Consider the following 24,041-nt stretch of genomic DNA (forward strand, 5'->3'; position numbering starts at 1 on the left):
CGGAGTCACAAGGTGTTCTACCACCAATAAAAAATAGATAATATGTTTTTCGGCACCTCCTTGAACTGGTTTTTTTTTATTGCTTAGAGGGGTGGACGAGCTCACAGCCCACCTGGTGTTAAGTGGTTACTGGAGCCCATAGACATCCACAACGTAAATGCGCCACCCTCCTTGAGATATAAGTTGTAAGGTCTCAAATATAGTTACAACGGCTGCCCCACCCTTCAAACCGAAATGCATTACTGTTTTTGTTCTTCTGAACTTCTTTCTTTTGAACTTCACAAATTCAAAGTGACACCTACGAATAAATCCACGTTTAAAAAGACAAATAGCTTAAGGAAATTACAGGATTTACAGACAACTTAATATTCAGTATGAATAGTCGATGTAATACTAATCAAGATCGGGTACAAATATATCCAATATAATGTATAGCACACCAGAATTTTATTGGAACGCAAATTTTATAAAATAATTTTAATCTTGTTTGAATGAAGCGTCTAGTTGATCTCCATATTCGGAAGAAGACAGCCCGTAATCAAGATCGAAAAATAATGACCAAGAACATAGTTTGTTGCCATTTTTCATTCTTTCAGTTCACACCCTATGCACATTTATTTTGTTACTAGCGGTCCGCTCCGGCTCCGCTCGGGTCTTTAACAAAAATTTCAACGACAATTGACGTTGTTTTATTTTTAAAATAAAAGAACACTTATTGCGGTATAACTATAATAGTAAATAATGTGTTCTACAAAGTCGTAGTACATTATTTTATTCTATCATAAATAGTTTTCGCAGGACACGCGATGTAAAGAATATTTTAGGTATTTTTTTTACACCTTGGGTTACATTATTAGTAAGTATTCTTAATTTTTTTCAAAAAAGATTAGAGCCTATATCACTCAGGAATAGTGTAGCTTCCAAACAGTGAAAGAATTTTTCAAATCCGTTCAGTAGTTTCGGAGCCTATTCAATACAAACAAACAAACAAATCTTACCTCTTTATAATATTATAAGTAGTATAGATTCATTTAGTATCTCCAATCTAATTTAACTAACCATTAAATTACATCGTCATAATAACAATATATTATGTATATTTCACCGCTAACAATAACATTATAGGTGAATAGACGATAGAAAAAATAGACGCTCTGGAGATATGGTACTGGAGATGAATGCTTGGAAATTCGTGGATCGAGTTTCGTACAAACATCTCGGTACTTCAAGAACTCGGCATCAAGCAACGTCTGTTTGCTATAGTACAGTCTCGAATGGTGGATTTCTTCCGACACGGCCTGTCCTTAGAACGCCTTGTTCTACAGGGAAGGGTAGATAGTACAAGATAGCGCGGGAGGTCGCCAATGCGGTGGACTGACCAAATTAAAACTACAGTGGGAGGTCCCCTCAATGCTTGCAGTAGAATGGTCTCGAGCAGAGATGGCGGGACATCGTGAGACACATTAAGTTTGCCCCCTCCAACACTAAATGACGATCACGACCACTCTGTCAAGAGTGACACGATAGAGAAGAAGAATACGCATTATCGACACGTCTCTGATGTTGAGAAAGACAAGTCGACTGAACTGGATGATTGAAAATTTCCCAAATCGAATGTTCGAGAACAGGTCATTTGGAATTGAAATCTAAAAAACACTACAATTTTGTAACAAATCTTAAGTGGATTAAATGCACTCTCCATTACTCAGTCATCGAACGAACTAGTTACCAAAATACACCAAATTAACTTACCTTGAACATTGTACTCAATATGTTTTAAGAAAAACATCACAGAAAAATACAAGCTTACATTGAGCATTCTTCTGAAAATGTTTTGAGAACTACATCATAAAATAATTGTAAGAACTTAAAGATCAGGTTACAAGTCAGAATTTAAAGCTGTCTTAATTAAGACTGTCTTCAACGCAACACAAAAAGGCCGAGTAAAACTACAATTTTATTATAGTTTGTTTTTTTGCGAAAGAATACTAAAGTAATTTATTGGAGTCACCGCTACCCCGCTTCACTGTCAAGAGATAAGAATACAATAAAGACGATCATTTGTAAGAAGTCCGGATCAGACTAGAGCTCAATTATCTTCAACTAATCGCATCGAAGTGTAATCCCTTTTTCATCTTCAACTTTTAACTTTTCTTTATTTAAAATCGAATTTTAGATTATATTGAGAACAATTCGTCTATTTATCTATACACGTTTCTAGTGATCATCCTGTAGAGATAATACTAAATCTGTATAGTTTAATTAGTCAAAATTAGTTGTTACTTATATTTAAATAACATTTATAAGGTCATATTTACAACATACTAGTGAAGCCCTCACGCTTCACTATATCAATTGTTAGGTGTGTGAAACACACCCATTCTTTAAAAAGACTCACACTTCAATTAAAACTCAATAGTACATACTTTGAGAAAACCTTCGCTGAACTGATAATGACTACCAATTTTCAACACATTGACAATGTACTTCTATTTATTTTTTATTGCTTAGGTGTGTGGACGAGCTTACGTCCCATCTGGTGTTAAGTGGTTACGGGAGCCCATAGACATCTATGACGTAAATGCCGCTACGTATCTCGAGACATAAGTTCTAAGGTCTCAGTTTTTACAGTACAATGGCTGGCCCATCCTCCAAACCGAAACGCATGACTGCTTCACGTCAAAAATAGGCAGGGCGGTGGTACCTCACAAGACGGCCTACCTATCGATTTAAGGTACACAACGATTACATTACAATATATCAATACCCGATTATAAAAGGACCAGACTAGTAAAACGAAAAAAAAAAACCTTCAGCTGTGATTTATGTCATCGTCTAAAATGAAAAGCTTTTGTTTGTTCGTGTAAGTCGGACGCCTTAACTGTGACGTGTTTGAGGTAGCTTCGCGATGTGTGCGGTTTCAACGAGTGTGTAAAACGGCATGACGATACACTTAAATACGTCGGACTACAAGCGAGGTAACGTTAAGTACATTTTTTGAAGATAGAAAAGGAGAACAAAGTTATACTTGGACTAGAGTCTTAAGAAATACTATTTTGTATTTTTTTTTTATTGCCTTTGTAGGCAGACGGGCATACGGCCCACCTGATGGTGAAGAGAAGAAGGTGAAGATGGTATCGTGAAGAGGTGGTTTAAGCTAGAAAAGCTCGTGACGTAACACTTCTAACGGCATACGAAGTAGGTTTCTTTAATTCAATTAAAATAAAATTAAATAAAGGCAATAACCAATTATTTTGGGTCTGCTGTTTAACAGAAGATTGCAAAGTTCTCGAAAAACGACTAAACGTTTTTGATTAAATTAAATTGAATTAAATCTTAAATTGTTTATCTTGCTTTTCCTAGATTTTCCCATTTACCATTAGAAATTAAAATGTCACAAACTTTTTAATTTAATAAAATGACCGATGCATAAACACTATCTTTTAGAACTTCTCTGTTATGGGAGCCATGCAGGAGGAAATCGTCGGACTTCCGCCCTTCTCTGGGGATGGCGGGCGGGGTATATCAGAGTCGAACTGACTAAAACCTCCTGTCGCTCAACAACCAACGTATAGCCATGCAGTATAGCATTATTCTAATAATAAAAAAAAAAATATTTTTTGAACGAGCATTTTCTAAACATTACGTACATTAAATGGCGACTTAATACACATACTTGCCGCATTGCTCTTTCATAATTAAAGTAGCCGTCGACTGAAACGAGTACAATATACGGACAAGCTATAGTTATTTCGGTACTATAAGTCTAAAAACCGATGCGAATACTTAAACGATTTGAATGTTCAATATATTATGTTTTCAGACAAAGCAATAAAGCGCTTGATACGAAACTCAGCAATTTTCCATTAATATGATTTCTGGAGGAGGAAATTTCAGTATCCCGATTGATCACAAGGAGAGAATTTGCAAACCTTGCAACTACAAAGCTTACGGTTATCATATTTCGCAGACCCCCGATGTTTGTAGTTAATATAGTGATTAGTTTTACAATACCAAGGCGTTCAATGTTTGCAATCAAATTTTCATTTACGTGACAAGACTATTTTGAAATTTGCTTTAGATATGTGAGAATCTGAGAAACCTTTTAGAAACTGATAGATTAGATTTAGTGAGAATTAATATAAAAGAGAGAAAGAAATTAATTTAAATTAAGAGCATTTAATCTTTTGAGTATTCATCGTGTGCATTATTGCTGAACACCATTATCGTAGTAAAATAAATTTTAATTTAAACGCGTAAGTCACTTACTGTATTTTATAGTGGTAAGTTTTATGGCATCGTCTTTAGTTACTTTGAAACTTTATTCTAGAACGCTTCATTATTCTACCCTCTTTATTACATTCTCCGTGACATTAAATCGTAACACGGAACTAGCGGAAGTGCATATTATGAAGAACAATTTATCGCTTAATTACGTCCAACAAAGCCGCCCTTCCCGCCATGTGGTACGGAAGACATAATATTCTATTGTGCAATGAATAAGAATAAACATTTTATAATATTATTCAAAGGTTACGGAAATATCGTTTTACGAATCCGTTTTGTTATTTGATACAAATGTTTATGATTTTTCTATAAATGTCTAAGTATTTATAATACATAAGCCGTCACAATTCTTGCTGATTTCTATTTTACTTTTTGAAGTGAAACTTCCTTATCGGCGTTGGAAAAAAATTTACCGTCACATTTTTCGGTTACGCGTCACTTTTTTCCGTTACGCGCCATCTGTTTTGTATTCATGTCTATGATAATAAAATCCTTTTGTTTAAACTTTATCTAATTTAACTTTTTTGTATTCATGTCTATGATAATAAAATCCTTTTGTTTAAACTTTATCTAATTTAACTTTATTTAACCAATTTCTAGAAAGTTGCATGTAGATCATTTTTCGAAAAATAAGGCCATAAACAAGTTTCACTTCTTACGTGTGTACACTAGTACACGCACACATTTTTTTATTTATTTTAACAACACGATTAGTGGTCTTGAAGGTAATAGCGAACTGCAAATTTATTCTAAGTAGAGTGCATATTTGTATCTTCCTTTTATTAAAACAGTCTTAGTACATACTAATTTCGTAATATAGTATAATGTAATATATTGACATAGAAGGTACTTACACCGGTATCTAATTAAATTTGATAATTTACGTGAAAGAACGGCGCAAAAGAATAAGTAAAACTGATTCTGTTGGTCTAAGTCCGGAATCATTGCTGACATTGCTGTTTATATAGAAGGTTTACATTATTCGTAGATGATATTTTTTATTTTGCTCCATTAAAAATATTTACCTTTCAATTAATATTTTTAAATGAATATTTTAAAATGTTATATGTATTATATTACACTTTTTGTCGTATTTTTTTAATAACCTTATTTTTTAAAGTAACAATGTATTATCTCCCGTATACATTGAAATAATTCTATTCAATTTGATTGATATTTAAAATCTATATTGATGATAAATTATCCTAGTTTTCGGGTGAGCAAAAAAAATTAATAGCAGCGGTTGACCGCTATATTCCCGGTAAAATCCCGCAATGTGGAAGACAATTTGATTACAAACATATAATCCGAATCTGAAGTTTTTTTCATATAATTTTATTAAATGTGCTCCAATACGCTACAGACAAGATATTACCTCGCTCTCATAATAGTATTTATAACGTGATTTAAGAATTATTTCCACTTCACTAAATTTCGATATGAACACCACTATTTAAGTTATAACAACATACGTAAAAAAATACGTGGAAACAAAAAGCTTTGAAGCTATTTCAAAAAAGATATTTTTACAATTTCCAACGAATTCCATTCTTAAATCTCTTAATTGGACGTTATGTTTGATATTCGATAAAATTTCAGCTTTATAGGTCAAGCGTTTCGCCCTAACCGTTAATGAATCAGTCGACCAGAACACGTAATTTTAATATTATGTAGATTAAACATACACAAACATTGTTAGTGTGGGCAGTTAACGTGCCAATATGAATATATCCAGATATATATTCATATTGGCACCACCCGCCACCGGAGTAGAGTTCATCCATACTACCTGGAGCCACTGCGGTCATCCACAGTGCGTTTCCAGAGGTCTTTTTTGCCACGTACCATCCGGCTATGGAATGAGCTCCCCTCCACGGTGTTTCCCGAGCGCTATGACATGTCCTTCTTCAAACGAGGCTTGTGAAGAGTATTAAGCAGTAGGCAGCGGCTTGGCTCTGCTCCTGGCATTGCTGAAGTCCATGGGCGACGGTAACCACTTACCATCAGGTGGGCCGTACGCTCGTCTGCCTACAAAGGCAATAAAAAAAAAAGAAGATATACCTAGTCAGGTCATAAATTCTGTCACATGTTTAATGTAAAATAATTGAAACAAGTTTATTCATTATGTAACCATTCATATACCAAAATGAACTTAACAAAACATAGATTCTTATGACACTAAAGTTTATTCAAAATGACCTCCGTGATTTTGAATACAGGCCTTCAATCTGCGCGGCCAGTCGTCTATCGCAGCACGAACGAGGTCCATGTCAATATCGGCGGCTGCCTTAATCAAGGATGTCTTGAGTGACTCCAAATTGGGATGAGGCTTTGAGCACGCCTTTTCCTCCAAGTGTTGCCATATCTTGTAATCTAACGGATTCAAATCTGGACTGGAGGAGGGCCAGTCTTCGTGCCGGATGAAGTCGATTTCACGCGCCGCCAGCCAGTCTTGTGTGCTCTTCGCTCTATGAGCTGGCGCCGAATCTTGTTGGAATACCCAGTGCCTGTTATTGAACTTGGTATGAGAAACAGGTTCCACAAGGTTCGTCAGGACTGTATTTTGATACACAACTGCATTCGTTTTTACACCTTTCTCACAAAAATATACCTCTGTTAAGCCCCAATAAGAAACTCCCAACCATACCATGAGCGAGGATGGAAAATGACCTCGTTGGACTCGCGGAATACGGTTGCTCGCTTCTTCACTACTGTGTGCGTACACCTTATCATTTTGTTTGTTGTAGCTCTCTTCTACGGTAAAAATTTTTTCATCCGAAAAAAGAATTTCCCGATATTTTTATCCCGCGTACCGCTTCAACAAAGCGCAGCATCTCTTCAGTCTCAGGTCCATTAGACGAGCATTCAAACGATGTCCTGTTTTTCTTCGATATGCCCGAAGCCCTAAGTCTTCATTTAACACCCTTTTAACCGTGGTTCTGCTTAACCCCATCTGAAGGGCCAACAGTTTCTGCTTACGTTTGGGATTTCTTTGAATTCGCGCCTTCACAGCTTTTATCACTGCTGGAGTCCTAACAGACCGAGGGCGACTACTTCTTGACCTGTCATCTACACTAGAGTCTTCATTGTATCGTTTGATGGTACGATAAACGAATCTTTTGGTTATATTCAAATTTTTCAGTATGTTAAAAATTTGAAATGGCGCGTAACCGCAACGATGCAACGCAATAACTGCAACACGGTCTTCTTTAAGCGTCCACTCCATATTTAAAAATGAGTAAAATTCTAAAAGTATACATTTTTATTTTCATGAACAATTCGAAATTCGAATTCAATAAACTTTTTTGTGGCCAGAATTCTAAAAGAAAAGTTTTTACTGTGTGACAATACTTATGACCTGACTAGTTATATTTACTTTTAGATTCCTTGTTAATAACATCACATTCGCATCAGACAAACGTAAGCTATGTACACTTCTTCACTTTGCATTATTGGATTGGTCCCGTTCAATACGAGACTCGATATGTTTGCGGAGTAAACTTGCAACTTATCACTAGAACATGTAAAAGGTAGATCTGAAACTATGTAGTATATCATTTATTTATTCTGCTGTTACTGTTATGATTCTATTCGTTTCTTAAGTAATTAATTTTCAATTGTTTGAAATTGGATTGTTTGCGTAACGTACAATAGAATATGAAAATGAATTTCAATTCATGTTCGCTTCGTTCTAACGAACGTTGAACTGTAACAAACTGTATTGTTTTTAATTGTAACTTTCAATCATTAAATTTAATGTAATCTCGACGGTGGAGGCGTCAGATCAATAAACATATCGTATGCGATTTCCGATTCCGAAACGTCTATGAAGTCGTCGTGGCTTAAAGGATAAGACGTCCGGTGCATTCGTATCTAGCGATGCAACGGTGTTCGAATCTCGCAGGCGGGTACCAATTTTTCTAATGAAATACGTATTTAACAATTGTTCACGATTGACTTCCGCGGTGAAGGAATAACATCGTGTAATAAAAATCAAACCCGCAAAATTATAATTTGCGTAATTACTGGTGGTAGGACCTCTTGTGAGTCCGCACGGGTAGGTACCACCGCCCCGCTTATTTCTGCCGTGAAGCAGTAATGGCGGGGCAGCCGTTGTAACTATACTGAGACCTTAGAACTTATATCTCGAGGTGTGTGGCGCATTTACGTTGTAGATGTCTATGGGTTCCAGTAACCACTTAACACCAGGTGGGCTGTGAGCTCGTCCACATATCTAGGCAATAAAAATAAAAAAATCTACCAATGACAACAATATGAAAGGGATCGCAAGTTTTATAGCACAAAAGTATTTTGTGTCTGATCAAATTGCACGTGGATGGCAAAGAATATCAAAATAAAACAAACAGATGTGCGCAAATCATATACCTTTAAACGAGAAATTCTTGTATATTAATACATATATATGTATATAATCTGAATCTCGGAAACGGCTCCAACGATTTTCATAAAATTTAGTATACAGGGGAATTCGGGGACGATAAATCGATATACGATTTGTGTTCAGAAAATGTTGTTTTATTCGTGTTTTCAATAATCAACTCTTCCCGACATCTATTGGCGAATAATAATACTATTTTTCTTAATTGAGGGCAACTAACCGCTTTAAAGACACAACAAGATGGCGTTATCAAAAAAAAAACCGAACGAAGCTCGGTCATCATCTAGTAGTAATAATGCACTTATGTACTCCGGAGAAAAACGGTATCTTGTATCATGATGTTGATTAAGTCTAACTTTAAGAAAATTACCTTTACGAATACACAAACAACACAAGTTGAAATGAAATATTATCAAAAAAATAAAATTTATATTCAATAATCTTCTTCATAATATTTTAAACTAACGTTACTAATTTAACTCTCAACTAATCAAGAACGAAATATAACCCATTATTGATTTACTAGAAAAAGAAAATAAAAAAAAATTACTAAATTTCCAATAACATAACATAATAATATTAATATGGGACACCATAGTGACTTTGTTGTATATTTTTTTATAACATCGTGGAGTTTTGAGAAGTAGGAGGTATTTAAGACCGAAGTATAATTCCAGCGGATATTCATTCCAAGTTCTATAAATCCATCAAATAATCAGATCACTATGTCTATATATTAAACCCCTAAAAATCATCTCTGTAGATAGTAGTTTCAACAAAAGTTATTTGTTGGATTATGGTTTGCAGCGATACATATTAGGCCAACCTAGTTATAGTCAACTAACATCAATTAGCTATGCAATTAGCAATGATCTTTTTTTTTTTTTCCACAGGAGAAAATCGCCGGATCCCCACCCGCGCGGCAGGTGGGGTATGTGGGAGTTGAACCCACTAAAAACTCCTGCCGCTCACAACCGGCGCCCTACCTCGGACCGGGCCGGAGCCCAGTTGGGGCTATTGAAACGGCGGGACAGGGTTGACGCAGAGCACATTACATCCATCCCACCGTCCCACGGACGCCGGACCGGTGGCCGCCAGCGACACGACCACCGGTTCCCTCGTTCAGCGGGCCGAGAGCCCGCTTTGATGGCGCCGCGTTACACCTTCCCCCAGAGCGGTCGGGGGAACGCGGTCTACCATCACCCGGCTTCCTATTGCGGGTGAGCGTGCCAAGCACGCCACCCCACGTCTGGGTCTCTCCCCGCACAAAACGGGTGGGACCCCTAGCTCTTAGGGGGCCAGGTCACGGATACGACCCCGGTCCCGACCCCCTGCTCGGCGGCGGCGGGTTTCTGCGTAGTGAGGAGAGCTTTCCCTCACTCGCCCCGCCGCCTCCTTCTGCGAGATGGTGTACTCGCAGAAGTCGAGCATAGCCTTCCATGACTCATCGCTGCCAAGCATCGACGCCACGACGCCAGGCAACGACAAGTCAGGTCCTATCTTTGCGACCAGGACACGGCGCTGCATCTCCCACGCGGGGCAGACAGCGAGCGTATGCTCCGCCGTGTCCAGGTCGTGTCCACAATGGTGACACCTCGTCGTCGGCTCAGCCCCTATCCGGCGCAGGTACTTCCCGAAGCATCCGTGCCCGGTCAGCACCTGCACCAGACGAAAGGTGAGACGTCCTTCGCCACGATTCACCCAGTCATCAAAGACCGGGTAAACCGCCTCGACGGTCCGTAGCCCCCACGTGGGGTTGGCCAATCGCCTCGACCACGACTCGAGCAGGGACCGCCGAGAATGGGCCTTCCGCGCCCGCAGCTCACTTTCGGGGAGACGCGCCACGCCCCGAGCACGAAGCTCGCTGCGCCACCGATAGTCGGCAGCGAGCGACTCCGCCTCCAGTTCCCATGGCGGCGTCCCCGCCAAAACACACGCCGCCTCGAAGGAGACGGAATTAGCAATGATCTAGTCATATTTCAAGATTTTGTTGTAAATTTCAGCATACTGACTAAAGGCATTATTTGTGAATACATCTTCAAATCATCTAATTTGATAGATTGTTTTCACTAAAACATAAACAACCAAACAGTATAAAATACAAATATTGTGTTATTTGTAAAGAAGATGGGTGTAATAATATGGTACAAATGGGTACAATCGTCCCGTCCAGAATCATTGAGCACGGAGCCTTCCGTATAATAATTAGAGCAGTTGCTGTTATAAACAGTGTATTTTATATAATCATTAGTGTCGACAAAAGAAGAGAAATTCAATTTAATTATACGAGAAACTAAAATATTTTTCCAAGGCAAACAATTTCCCTGAGTGAAAAGCTTTTAAATCCAAACGTCCGGTGTTGAAGATCTCTCGGAAATGCAGCAAGTAATGAGTTCTCGTTCGCAAAGCTAATCTTTACTCAAAACGTGCTTGAAAATCTAAGCGTCACTCTAGAGTGCAAAGTAATTTAGATTTTAACTGACTAGGACGAACCAAATTAAATTTTCGTAAAACTATCTACAGTTTTGTTGTGTTCGAGGGCTAAAGTATTTCTGATAGTGAGTGGTCACCGATGCTCATGGTCATTCGCAATGTCAGGTCTATAGACAAACCGCCTGCAACGAGGAATCTCTTCAACCTTTGTTTGAAAAAGAATACGTCACACAATTGGAGATGTACCGTATTGGAAAATCTATTGAGGTAAGTGACAAAAATAATCTATGAAACCGAACAATGGATGAACGAAGTGGTTATAGGAGTAAAATTTACTCTGATAGTGGGTAGTAATAATAATTATTATTATTATTCAAATCACTACCCTATGGATAAATCGGAACAAATAAAGTCTCTCCGTAAACCCAAAGGTTTCAGATAACCTGTATGTTGTATGATATATTATGTTTTTATTATTTGTATTTTAATAATATAAGATGGTTTAGATTAAACACAAGAATAACTTACGTTATTACAACCCAAGGAATAGATTTTAAACCATCACACTAAAGAAATAAAAAATATCTGTTTGTTTTTGTTTAAATATTTTTTTTAAACACATTTAACTGCACACATATAACTGTCATGTAACTTAGAAATACAGTTGAAAGATAGAGTAGAAAAACTTTTTACTTAAGTATTGCTACAATTTTAATTCAAATAAAAAAAATATGTTAATATGGAATAATGGTCAGTAATTGTCATATAAGCCTCATTATTAACACGGCGTGTATCATAAGTAGGTTTCTTACCTTGGAGCCTTAACCAATCCTAGCTTGATTTATAATTAGCATAACTTTAAAAAAATGTTAAAAATCTTATTCTTCTATTTTTTTATATATTTTTTATATTCTTATAGTTTTGTTTGTATATAATAAATAGACTGTCTAAATTTGTTTTAATGACAAGCAAATGAAACTTGTATAACGGAAGATGACTTGAGACCTATTATTACAATAGTATTTTCTTCGGTTTCCTACGATTAGACGACTAACTGTCATAAGTACCCTTCTTTTCTTACGTATGCTGATAGCTTTGAGAGGCTATTTTAGCTTCACTCTAACGTGTGTAGGTGAGCTCACGGGGCTCAAACCAGAGTGTTGCTAACACTGACCCTAGCAAGAGCAGCGCTTCGCAGAATCTACCATCGGATCGGAAACGCGACCCACTGAGAAGATCCGGCGAGAAACTCAGTGGGCTTACTAATCGTCCGTCACCACGAAAACTGTAAAGCATTTGAAACGTCGTAAATAATGCAATCATGATAAAAAAACGCGAGTATAATCCTTAAAAGTTTTGACTGTATTATTGTCATATTATTTGCAATGTCAAACATTCTCATCGGGTTGCGAACCGTCACACACGTTACATAAAAAGTTCTTAATTTTTTTTTGTCCCTCGGGTGTCCAAACTTTCCAGAACAATTTGTTATTTATTAACAAACGAAAAACGACAGCTGAGACTTTCGACAAAATTAGCCCGGCGCGGAATCCGAAACCGTCGAAACAATTCCGTTCACTTATTCAAGACTTTTTACGCATCTCATTACGCTATGAGTTCAACTTTGACCTCTGTATTATGCCTGTGCCAGGGAAAATCAGCTAAGAAAATATTGCTCAAGTTTGATCCAGTTAGAGGTATAACGTACGCTTGGAGCTAATAAAGTAAAAACAGGATTTCGTGTTCTTCTTGTTCAATATGAATATTTGAATTAAAAGTCTAACATTTTGGAAATTACTTTAGCAATGTGATTAAATTTTGTTATGCATAGGCTTATACTGAGATTACATGGCATAGCCGCAACTATCAATGTTTTGCTACAATTTCTTATGATTTTTTTATTGCTTTGAAAGGTGGACGAGCTCACAGCCCACCTGGTGTTAAGTGGTTACTGGAGCCTATAGACATCTACGACGTAAATGCGCCACCCACCACAACGGTTACGTAATCAGATACGATTTATACCCGACAGCAAAGGAGGGTATATAACCTTTTTTTCCCAATTCGCTGGTTGCCTAAGTGGCTATTCTAACAAGGCGCGGATAGATAGGTGAACTGACGGGCTCAACCTTAGAGAATATGTTAACACTAGCTCCAGAAAGAGCACTGCTTCGCAGAATCTACCACAGGATCGATATCGCTATCCCCTGAGATCCGGCGAGAAATTCAGTGTTCTGTGTCAGTTTTGGTCATGGTTTTGGGCAACGACGGCTTTGCGTTGCCCCTGGCCTGGGTCGGATATGTAATTAGCGGCGGCCACAATAAGCGGATTATCGTGTCGCACCTCCTTCTCGAAGTAGCGTTCTGACGCTACCATAAGATAATTACGTATCAGTTTAAAATTTAAATCGTCGTGAAGATCTAAATTCTTCACATACCACGGGGCTTCGAAGGCTATCTTATTAAAACGATTTCGGATGACTTAGACAGAGTTTATGTGCATGCGGGCCGCTTGAGCGAACACTAGACTTGCATAGATTATGACGGAACGTATACAAGTTTTATAGAGTGCCTCCTTGTTACGAAGGGATAATTTACATCGCTGTAGATCATCGGGTAGAGTCGACCGAGTAGGAATGTGTAGGAATGCGATAAGATGTGCTTCGTTAGGCGGTGCACTTGCTGAATACAGGAGAGTTTCACGCGGAACCCGAAGTGTTCGTTGATCAGTATGCCTTTTGAGGTGAAAAACCCACGAGGGTTTTACGTAAGAGCCTTTCGCATAATTTTCTCAACGTTGAGAGTAGGTTGATCAGGCGGTAGATCGCGGATTCCCTTTTAGGTTTTTCAAGTTTGCTTATGCCGAATGAATTGATTGCTGTACGCTCAAATACCCACCCTCATGTTTCTGGGGAAAAAGTAATAACGTGAGATCACATAAGCTGTAAACTATCTTATTTTAACAATATCGCACAAAGTTTGGTAACACAAACTTTGGTAGTTTTAATTTTAAATAACTTTCCATGTTCAGTCAAGTGGTATGAACATATGATGCGTAGAGAGAAGATGCATGTGACTAGATGTATGGAAATGGTAGTGCAAGTTAGAGGGAGAAGAGGTCGACCGAAGCAGACATGGATGGAGTGTATGAATGACAAAGGGAGATATGAGGGAGAGAGAGAGAGAGAGAGGAGTGAATGTTGAGATGACGGCTGATAGAGAAGAGAATGGAAGAGAAAAATTAGCTGTGCCGACTCCACTTAGTGGGATAAGGTGGAGAAGAAGGAGAAAGAAGAAGTTCCATGTTCAGTCAATGTCAGTTTAAGTTTAGAACTGAAAAGCGATACATATAATTTGAAAATCAACAAGGCTAGTGATCATCACTTGATTACTATCCTAAAATAACCTATTTGATTACGCCTCACATCGCATCCCCTTGGGTTTGTCGTTGCGTTTCCGACTACACAATTGCAAACAAGACAGACATATGTACTGTCATGCGCCTGTCACTCACGTACACGCTAGTCCAACGGATTAAACCAAAACCGCCTGCGTTATGACTGGCCTGTCTGAATCCCGAGTGGTTTTGACTGAAACTAAACGGGAATGGTTGTCATTTTACTGCACTAGCTTTTGATTGGAATTTAGGGTTCATATTTTATACTAACAGCAAATGTATAATGTGAAACATCGATGTGCTTACTTTGAAATATTCAATATTTTAATGTAGAAAAAAAAACAACTAACAAACAAATTTCTACAATTGACAAAACTCACGAACAGTGAATTAGTATTTTATCGTTAGGATTATCAAATTGATGTTGAAGCGTATTTCCAAATACCATAAGCCAATTTTTATTTTATTTCTCGATCAATATTGATGTGAAAAACGTGCGTTGCTACCGTCCTGATAGAGGACAAACCTTTTATTTTCATTGTAGATTTTCACAAATTAACATCGTGATGTTGTAGTTCCTGAGGATCGAATTCTAAATTGATTACGCAATTGTTTGCCTGAAAACGCCTGCATAGTACAACAAACACAAGCCTATCTTCACTGAAGGCGTGGTAAGGTCAAATGAAATTTGCCGAAAAATCACTATTGACATCGGATTGGAAACCAGCGAAGTCATCTTGATCGGGGCTATGTTTGCCGTCTCTAACTAAATATGATAGGATATTTTTTTGTTAATATTTTATTGTAAATTTTAAATTAAAATTTTAAAACAAAATACATAGTTATATTACACGAATAAATTTATGTTAAACTTGAGAAATACATTAAAAATGATGCCGTACAAAAAAACCTAACACGAACCTTATTCTTGAAAAAATCTAACTACTCACTCTTCCGGCAAGCTCGGGGCGCCTTCCTCTTGGCCTGGAGCGTTGACATGGTACACGCAAAAGTTTTCGAGCAGAGCCCTCATATCGACGTATCCGAAGAACGGTTGAAATGACGCGTCTGTGAAATAAATAGATATTCTAATAAATTCAAATAAAACACACGTTGTCCTACTTATATCTTATCTTATACCTTTAAACGAGCAATTCTTGGCTCCAACGATTTTTATAAAATTTAGTATACAGGGGATTTCGGGGGCGATAAATCGATCTAGCTACAATTTATTTTCAGAAAATGTTGTTTTAATCGTGTTTTCAAAAATCGACTTTATCGATAATCAACCTTATGACTCTTCCCGACATCTATTGGCGAATAACAATACTATTTTTTTTATAATTGGGAGCGACTAACTGCTTTAAAGACACAATAACACTAAAGCTATTTCAACAGAAGGTGTTGTTAAACCACTCGAAAAATACAACTTATAAAAAAAAAACGAGCAAAGCTCGATCATCGTCTGGTGTAATTAAATCGAGTTTTGCCTGCGACACTGTTTCTATGTCCTTTAAGTTATTAGTTAAATCACGTAAATTTGTATGATAAAGAATAACAGTTGAAGCTTAACTCAATATTTACGAATGAAACCACATCCAAATTGGCCATTGCGGAGATTGACGAGCATAAATAATGAATTATTTCGGATAAATACCATCTATCAGTCAGGTGTTGCTCGACAATACGGTTATGGTCGATCACGAAATGGCATAGTAATAATATATACTGTTTTGTGTCAATTGTAAATATATAAAAATATTTTTTTGAAAAATATAAACTAGTTAAGTACTTTTATAAAATATTAAATTAAAATATTCTGTGTGCATTAAAATACAATTTTACCTTTGTAGATTAGTTTGTATGATAAAAAATTAGCGGAATTCATATGTGAAATCGTCAACCCAAACCCTAGACTAAAATTCTCATAAACAATTGTCTCATTATCGAGGTTAATATAAATAAATCATGATGGACTATTGCAAGACACGTTCGCTATTATTCTGCATAATATGCTGTTATGGTTACGATCATAATGCGGAAAACGTTACGTAGGCAGACCTTCAAACGGCAAAAATAAACATTTTATTTCAAACAAGCACAAAAATAATTTAACAGTACGGATTTCCGGAAAAATCAGTTATAGTCGTATTGGAATATTCATTGTATACTAAAATATAACAGAAGTATTATGTAAAACTAGACAATCCTAATTTTTTTTTATTCGTCGTGTCCTAGAAATATTTATTTTTTCTATAGAGGCACGAGGTTAAAGCAATGAAGAAACGTATTAAGGATTGTATTACATGTCATTCAAATAAAATGCATTAACAATGTAAAGTAACTAAAAATTATGTTAGTCGTTCTTTGGTAAATTTGTCGCAACTTAGCGTCGTCTTAAATCATTAGCATTTAAGGATTCGTTTACATTAAGAATGAATGCACAATAATCTTACAGTTCATGATTATTTGCATATTTTATTATTATTATTATTATTTTTATTCTAGTCTGTCGCGTCACTGTCAATCTTCGAAGCGAAGAAAGAAAAAGTCTAAAAGAGGAACACTGAGAGCCGATAGATCGTCTTCGTCCTGTATTAGCCTAATTAAGGGCAGGGAACTGTAATATCCCCTTAATTGGCCGACAGTAAGTGGATGTTTCATGTCTGTTTTCCTTAGGCCTGTAACTAGCTGAATAGTTTACTGACATTTATTGCTTCCCGTTTCAACACTGTGTTCTTTACGTCGTCTTAAAAGCCGCGTCTAAAATTAGATCCGCAAATGATATATTAAATATCAATTAATCATAAAACTATGAATGACTATACTACTTATTAATGGTGAAAACAAAACGAATTTCTACATTGTCGACTTAAATTTTTATTAGATTCAGGATCAGAATTTAGGTGCCAATTTAATGAAGATCAAAATTATGTCTAAAATAACTTGATGTTGCGAGAATAGTTCACGAAATATGTAATTTCATAAAAAAACATGACGGGACATTCTGTAACATGGACGAAATGATTACGGGCTGCTTTCTTTTTTTTTACTTTTCAAACAATTGCGTTGTTGTGAGAAGATAAAAAGTAGTTTTACGAAGTGTTGAAAAGAAAACAAACCCTCAGACACCGCCCATCGAGTTTCTCGCCGGATCTTCTCAGTAGATCGCGATTCCGATCCGGTGGTAGATTCCGCGAAGCACTGCTCTTACTAGGGCTAGTGTTAGCAACGTTACCAAGTTAGAGCCCCGTGAGCTCACCTACTCGCCCGGTTACGCTGGCATAACCCCTCGAGGTTACCAGAAAAAACAGGGGAAAAAAAAACACGATACATACATCGATTTCGACATTTCTATTTAGGTATTTACAGACTGAACTATAGTTATCTCTTTCGTACTCTATTCCGTGAGATTTCAAAGTGAAAAGAACAACACAATGTTTTAAAACAAGTTCTTTAAACATGCGGCCGGCATAAAAAAAGTTAGGTATAGATTTTATATTTCGTGCACCATATTCGCATTACCGCGTTGCTCAACCCATTTTACTGATGGTAGGACCTCATGTGAGTCCGCACAGGTAGGTACCACCACCACCCCGCCTATTTCTGCCGTGAAGCAGTAATGCGTTCGGCTTGAAGGGTGGGGCAGCCGTTGTAACTATACTGAGACCTAAGAACTTATATCTCAAGGCGGGTGGCGCATTTGCGTTGTAAATGTCTAAGGGCTCCAGTAACCACTTAACACCAGGTGAGCTATGAGCTCGTCCAACCATCAAAGCAACAAAAATAAAAAAAAATTATAACTCATATCGGACGCAAACGCGTCGTAACGACTCTAAATATTTTAATTACTGGCACTTAAAACATACATTAACTTTAAATGTTTATATTTCAGATTGAAATATTAATGTACATCTATTAAAAACACTTTGACGTTGGTTAACAAATTTCGTTCTGTGTTTACAGTAAGTAACGAATTCATTAGTATTTTTAAAGTTTATGTACCAAATACTATACCGCCATTTAAGTATGACAATTTTCAGAAGTTTAAAAATTTTATTCTTTGAAAGGTTATATGTATAATATTATGTGCAGATACACAATAATAATAATAAATAAGCGCTATGACACGTCCTTCTTCAAACGAGGCTTGTGGAGAGTATTAAGCGGTAGGCAGCGGCTTGGCTCTGCCCCTGGCATTGCTGAAGTCCATGGGCGACGGTAACCACTCACCATCAGGTGGGCCGTATGCTCGTCTGCCTACAAGCGCAATAAAAAAATAAAAAACGCAAACTGGTCATGATATTCTTACAATTGATAGAAAAACAACATTATATTTGAATTTAGCCAATATTTGTTAGGTAAATATTCTAATGATATTTTAATAGAGTAAAGACAACCGAACTATTGCGATAGCATCAAAAGAAGTGTCTGGAGCCAAATGCAATTTCTGAGATTTCATCTGCTTCGAATTAGACGAATGATCGTATACCGGGCTATTGACAATAATAAATTTTCTCTGTATGTTACAGAGGGAGATTGGCTCTCCACGTACTGCGACTCTTTAAATCTATACCAATATATAAATCTACAGTGGTTTTTACGGATTTTCCGTTAAAACTACTGAACCATGCATCCGATTGACTTGAAACTTGGTATCCATGTAGAAAATACAAGTAATTAATGGATAGACTAATATTTATGTGAGTGTTGCACTCCCAAATAATAATGTTATTATAATTTTAAATTCCCAGCGAAGCGGGCAATTACGACTAGTATTCCATAAGATTGGCAGTGACCAGTTTTCCCATAAACATAAAGCTATTTCAATCGGATAACTCACCACAGCGTTTAAAGAATTGAATTAAGGTCAATAGGTTCAGTGAGCATTATATGTTAAGAGTAGTAATATTTAGGTATAAAGTCAGTAACAAATGTTCTGCGATAGAAATAATAAGGTTTTTTGAGGTAAAATAATTGGATGAAAGTCAAAGTTTAATTATGATAGGAAACATCTGTTATGAAAAGCTGCCAGAGAATACCTTTTTATGTTTTCATACTACGGAACCATAAACCGTTTAAAAGTAGTTTAGTGGTTATATTATAATATCACCTACCTACCATTATTCTAATGTATTAATTAACGAAACCTTCGAAGCAACCGAAAATAAATTCTTGATAACATAAACAAGTCATTTGGCAAACTAATTTACATTTCAGTATGTCAACCGTAAAACAGTTTCTTTGCTGACCGTTACAAACCGTCGCCATGTTTAACTTTCCAGTCCAAAGGCTGTTTTTGCAAAGGGAAAATTAGAGACCGAGAGAAACATTTCGTATTTCGAACGAGACGTTTTATTTACTTCAGAGTTTATTTTGTGTGCCATACAGCTACGAATAAATCCTTGCTTGTAGAATCGTTGGACGGTCAGTAAATATGATGAAATTGATATAATGTCAACCGCTCGTTCTCCCGGAGGATTAGATTACAACGGAACAACTCGGTCTGTTCAAACAACTGGTTCATTTTTATTTATAATAACGCTCTGAACGATTACGGTGGGTATAAAGTGTTACGTTTAAAAAAATGAATTTAAATTATATTTACGATTAGCTGACCCGGCAGACTTCGTAGTGCCTCAATCGATAAATAAAAGACCTAAACTTTCGTATAAAATAAACTTAAAACAAACAAAAGGAGTCCGTCCGACAGTTGACATATCAAAGAAAAAACAAAATCGTTATTTTCATTTAATTCCGAGCATTTTCATATTTATCTACCTTTTAAACCTTCTCTGGACTTCCACAAATAATTCAAGACCAAAATTAGCGAAATCGGTCTCGCCGTTCTCGATTTTTAGCGAGACTAACGAACAGCAATTCATTTTTATATATATATAGATTTATTTATTATAATGACGCTCTGAAAGTGGTTGGTATGAAGTATTACGTTTAAAAAAATTAATTTAAATTATATTTACGATATAATTTAGCGTTTATTAATTTAGTCGTTTCTAATACTTTCCATTAATATTGGTCACAGACGACCGAGGTGTTATCCGTTTTTTTTTTCCTACCTATGCTTATAGCCTTGAGAGGCTATTTCAGCTTCGCCCTAACGTTTGTAGGTGAGCTCACGGGGCTCAAACCGGAGAGTTGCTAACACTGACCCTAGCAAGAGCAGTGCTTCGCAGAATCTACCACCGGATCGGAAACGCGATCCACTGAGAAGATCCGGCGAGAAACTCAGTGGGCTGTGTCTGTGGGTTAATTCGCTCGTCGAGCCCTTCGTCGCAAGCGACGGGTTCGACGAGGACGATGGTGCTTGTGGTGCCTAAAAGCACCGGTAATTGATCAGGAGGATCATGACGTGCTTTGGGCGACGTCGACGGTATACTATTCGGTCTACTGGGTCGGGTATGTAGTTTTGTTATCCGTTGACGTTTGAACATTGGGTTGACTACCGTCGAATTTTCTATTTAAATATTTCTTGACATTTTCCTTTCTTTTCACACAGAAAATTGTAAAGTATTCGAAGCGTTGGAAATAATAAGTTGAAGATGATAATCGGGAGATTCAACTGTTAAAGTATGTAGTTATAATTGTCTACAACTCGATACAGACATGTTATGTTCTTAAGTAGACTAGAAACAGTGTTTTGAACAAGATTCAAACCCATTTAAAAAGACGGTGTAACTTTGCATTGTTTAAATCATATCTTTTGTATGTAGATTTCAGATTTCTCTAGTGTAAATACCTACATACTATTTAATCTTATTAATTTATATTAAGGCTCGTAATCTATAGCGATAAGCATGTGAAGCATTTTCTAAAGGAAATTGAAGTTTCTTGAGATATTATGATCTAGAATCTAGATTTATAAGAACTCATTCATGTATTCTTTAAGGTTCAGTATTTGAATAAAGAACGAATAAAAAAAAATAAATTATATAATAGTTTAAATGAGGTATTTAAGTACTTTGTGAGGTATCGTCAGGTACATGGGACGTGTCCTTCAAAGGGAGGACGTGTCCTTTCCTTTTAGTAGACAGAACTTTTCAGCAGTAGACGGCGGCTCAGCATTGTCGATGTCTATAGGCTACGATAACAACTTTAGATTAAGTTGGCCGTAGGATCGACTGCTGTGGACTATGGAATTATTAAATATTATGCACGCGTTTGAGTTTTAAAAAAACACCTATCTTATTTCACTCTTAAAATTTCAACCCGACTTTTCCTTTAGCGCACTCAAAATGTTTTTTTTATTTCAGCAACGTTGACGAGATACTCCCATTGAACTTTAAATGGGCGTTTTCGCTAATCCCCTTGAAACCAGCAGACAGATGATCTATTGTGAATTTAAAAAATATATAGTACTCTATATTATTCTATAATATCCTATCCTATAAAATATTCTATCTATTAAATATATATAAATAGGGAAGTAAACAAATATTCACAACACAACAAAGGATTTTTTTTTCTAGTGAGATATTTTCAAACTTCTTCAATTCGTTTGAGTGTTGCGCTGAAGGATCAACTCATCGTTTGCTGAAGTGCAAACTTGTAATATTCAATTTTAACACAAACTTATTTTTCAATTTCCTTCGCCTCGAGTATCGAGTCCTCTTTCTTGTGGAAAATGGAGCGCTGCAATTACGTCAAATAGACTGGAAAGTTATATGAGATATCGAACTATAATTGTGCAGATTTAAGTTATTCATAAGTTCAGAACTGTCACGAAGCTATTAATAGCTGTTGCACATTTACAGTATTAGGTACGGAACAACTTTCAATTGCATAATGGATTCTATTGTTAATAATTGTATTAACGTTGAGCGGTAAGTATTTTATGAATATAATTATTTTTTAATAATTTATTTTAGAATTATTTTAAAGCAATCGTGTTTAACTTTTTGTATAATAGTTTTCTCTTCCTATTCGGTAGCTTAAGGAGCTATTCAGCTACGACTGGGAGGGTAGGTGAGCTCACGGGCTCAACATGAGATAATTTTCTAACACTAGGCGTATCTATCACTATTTACCACCAATTCGGAATCGCGACCCACTGAGAAGAACCGGCGAGAAACTCAGTGGACTGTGTCTATAGGGTACTTTTGTGTTTATCAGTGAAGATTTTTATTTCCGTTTTTTTATTGGTTGAACGGATGACTTGCCTTATCTCATTTAAGGGCATCGTAATGCGTAGTTCATAATAAGTGTGCAGTATGTACAAATAGGTATTAAAATTAAAAATATTTGTTATCAACTGACGCGCGCTGATCGTGTGATCTGTGATAGTTACATTATTAAGCTTTTGATGTGCGTAAACGAATGATGCGATTTCACAAGCATGAAAATATACGAATTTTCTATTTGGATCGCGCTGATCAAAGGCACGAAACGAAATTGCCAATCACTGAACCAAAGTAAATCCTCATAAATACCAACGATCTTATTTTTTTACATTTTTTATGTGGACAAAGGTAATTGTAATTTTATTTTTTTGCTACCTATGCTGATAGCCTTGAGAGGCTATTTCAACTTCGCCCTAACGTGTGTAGGTGAGCTCACGGGGCTCAAACCGGAGTGTTGCTAACACTGACCCTAGCAAAGGCAGTGCTTCGCAGAATCTACCACCAGATCGGAAACGCGACCCACTGAGAAGATCCGGCGAGAAACCCAGTGGGCTGTGTCTATGGATTAATTCGCTCGTCGAGCCCTTCGTCGCAAGCGACAGGTTCGACGAGGACGGTGACCGGTAGTAATTGTTATAAGATAAATAAATACATATAACGTTTGTACAGAGGTCCTGCTTATTTCAATATATTGTTTCCACTGCTTTTTTTTTTTTTTTATAACAACTAAGAGGCAAACGAGCAAGACGGGTCACCTGATGGTAAGTGGATTCACCGCCGCCCACGGTCACCAGCGTTTACGCCAGTGCGTTGCCTACCCTTCAGATAAGAATATGCTCTTTTCTTGAATAACCCAATGTCGCAGTTGTTGGGGAAGACCGCTGATGGCAACGAATTCCAGAGATTTACTGTGCGTGGCAGAAAACTGTTTTTAAAACGCATTGTAGTGGAACGCCAACCATCCAGATGGTGCGGATGATAGTTCAATTATTAACAATCTTAATCAATCACTATGCCGTTTATTGTTTCACTGAAAATTTCAATTGATTAGAAATAATGGTCATTGTTCTATTAAATATTGACGTCGACACAAACAAGCAAGATTTCTTTAGCTATTATGTATACAATTTGTAATGAGAGCGAATAATAGTGCAGTATTCCAGAAAGTTATTCCAGAAAGTATACTGGTTGTAGGACCTCTTGTGAGTCCACACGGATAGGTACCACCACCCTGCCTATTTCTGCAGTGAAGCAGTAATGCGTTTTGGTTTGAAAGGTGGGGCAGCCGTTGTAAATAAACTTGTGACTTTAGAACTTATGTCTCAAGGTGGGTGGCGCATTTACGTTGTAGATGTCTATGGGCTCCAGTAACCACTTAACACCAGGT

General features: G+C 36.8%; 1 protein-coding gene across 5 annotated transcripts in view; it reads right to left on the minus strand.

The window, feature by feature from the left end:
• Positions 1–24,041, minus strand: part of LOC101742896 (protein NDRG3) — a 91,712-nt gene that overhangs the window by 38,683 nt on the left and 28,988 nt on the right. For all 5 annotated transcript variants that reach the window (XM_062668454.1, XM_012693572.4, XM_021350435.3 and 2 more), the window contains one exon: positions 15,467–15,584. In XM_062668454.1, the coding sequence (XP_062524438.1) occupies positions 15,467–15,584 (118 nt within the window). The remainder of the gene's footprint in view (positions 1–15,466; positions 15,585–24,041) is intronic.

Source organism: Bombyx mori, chromosome 1 (genome assembly GCF_030269925.1).
Source record: "Bombyx mori chromosome 1, ASM3026992v2".
Lineage (NCBI taxonomy): Eukaryota > Metazoa > Arthropoda > Insecta > Lepidoptera > Bombycidae > Bombyx > Bombyx mori.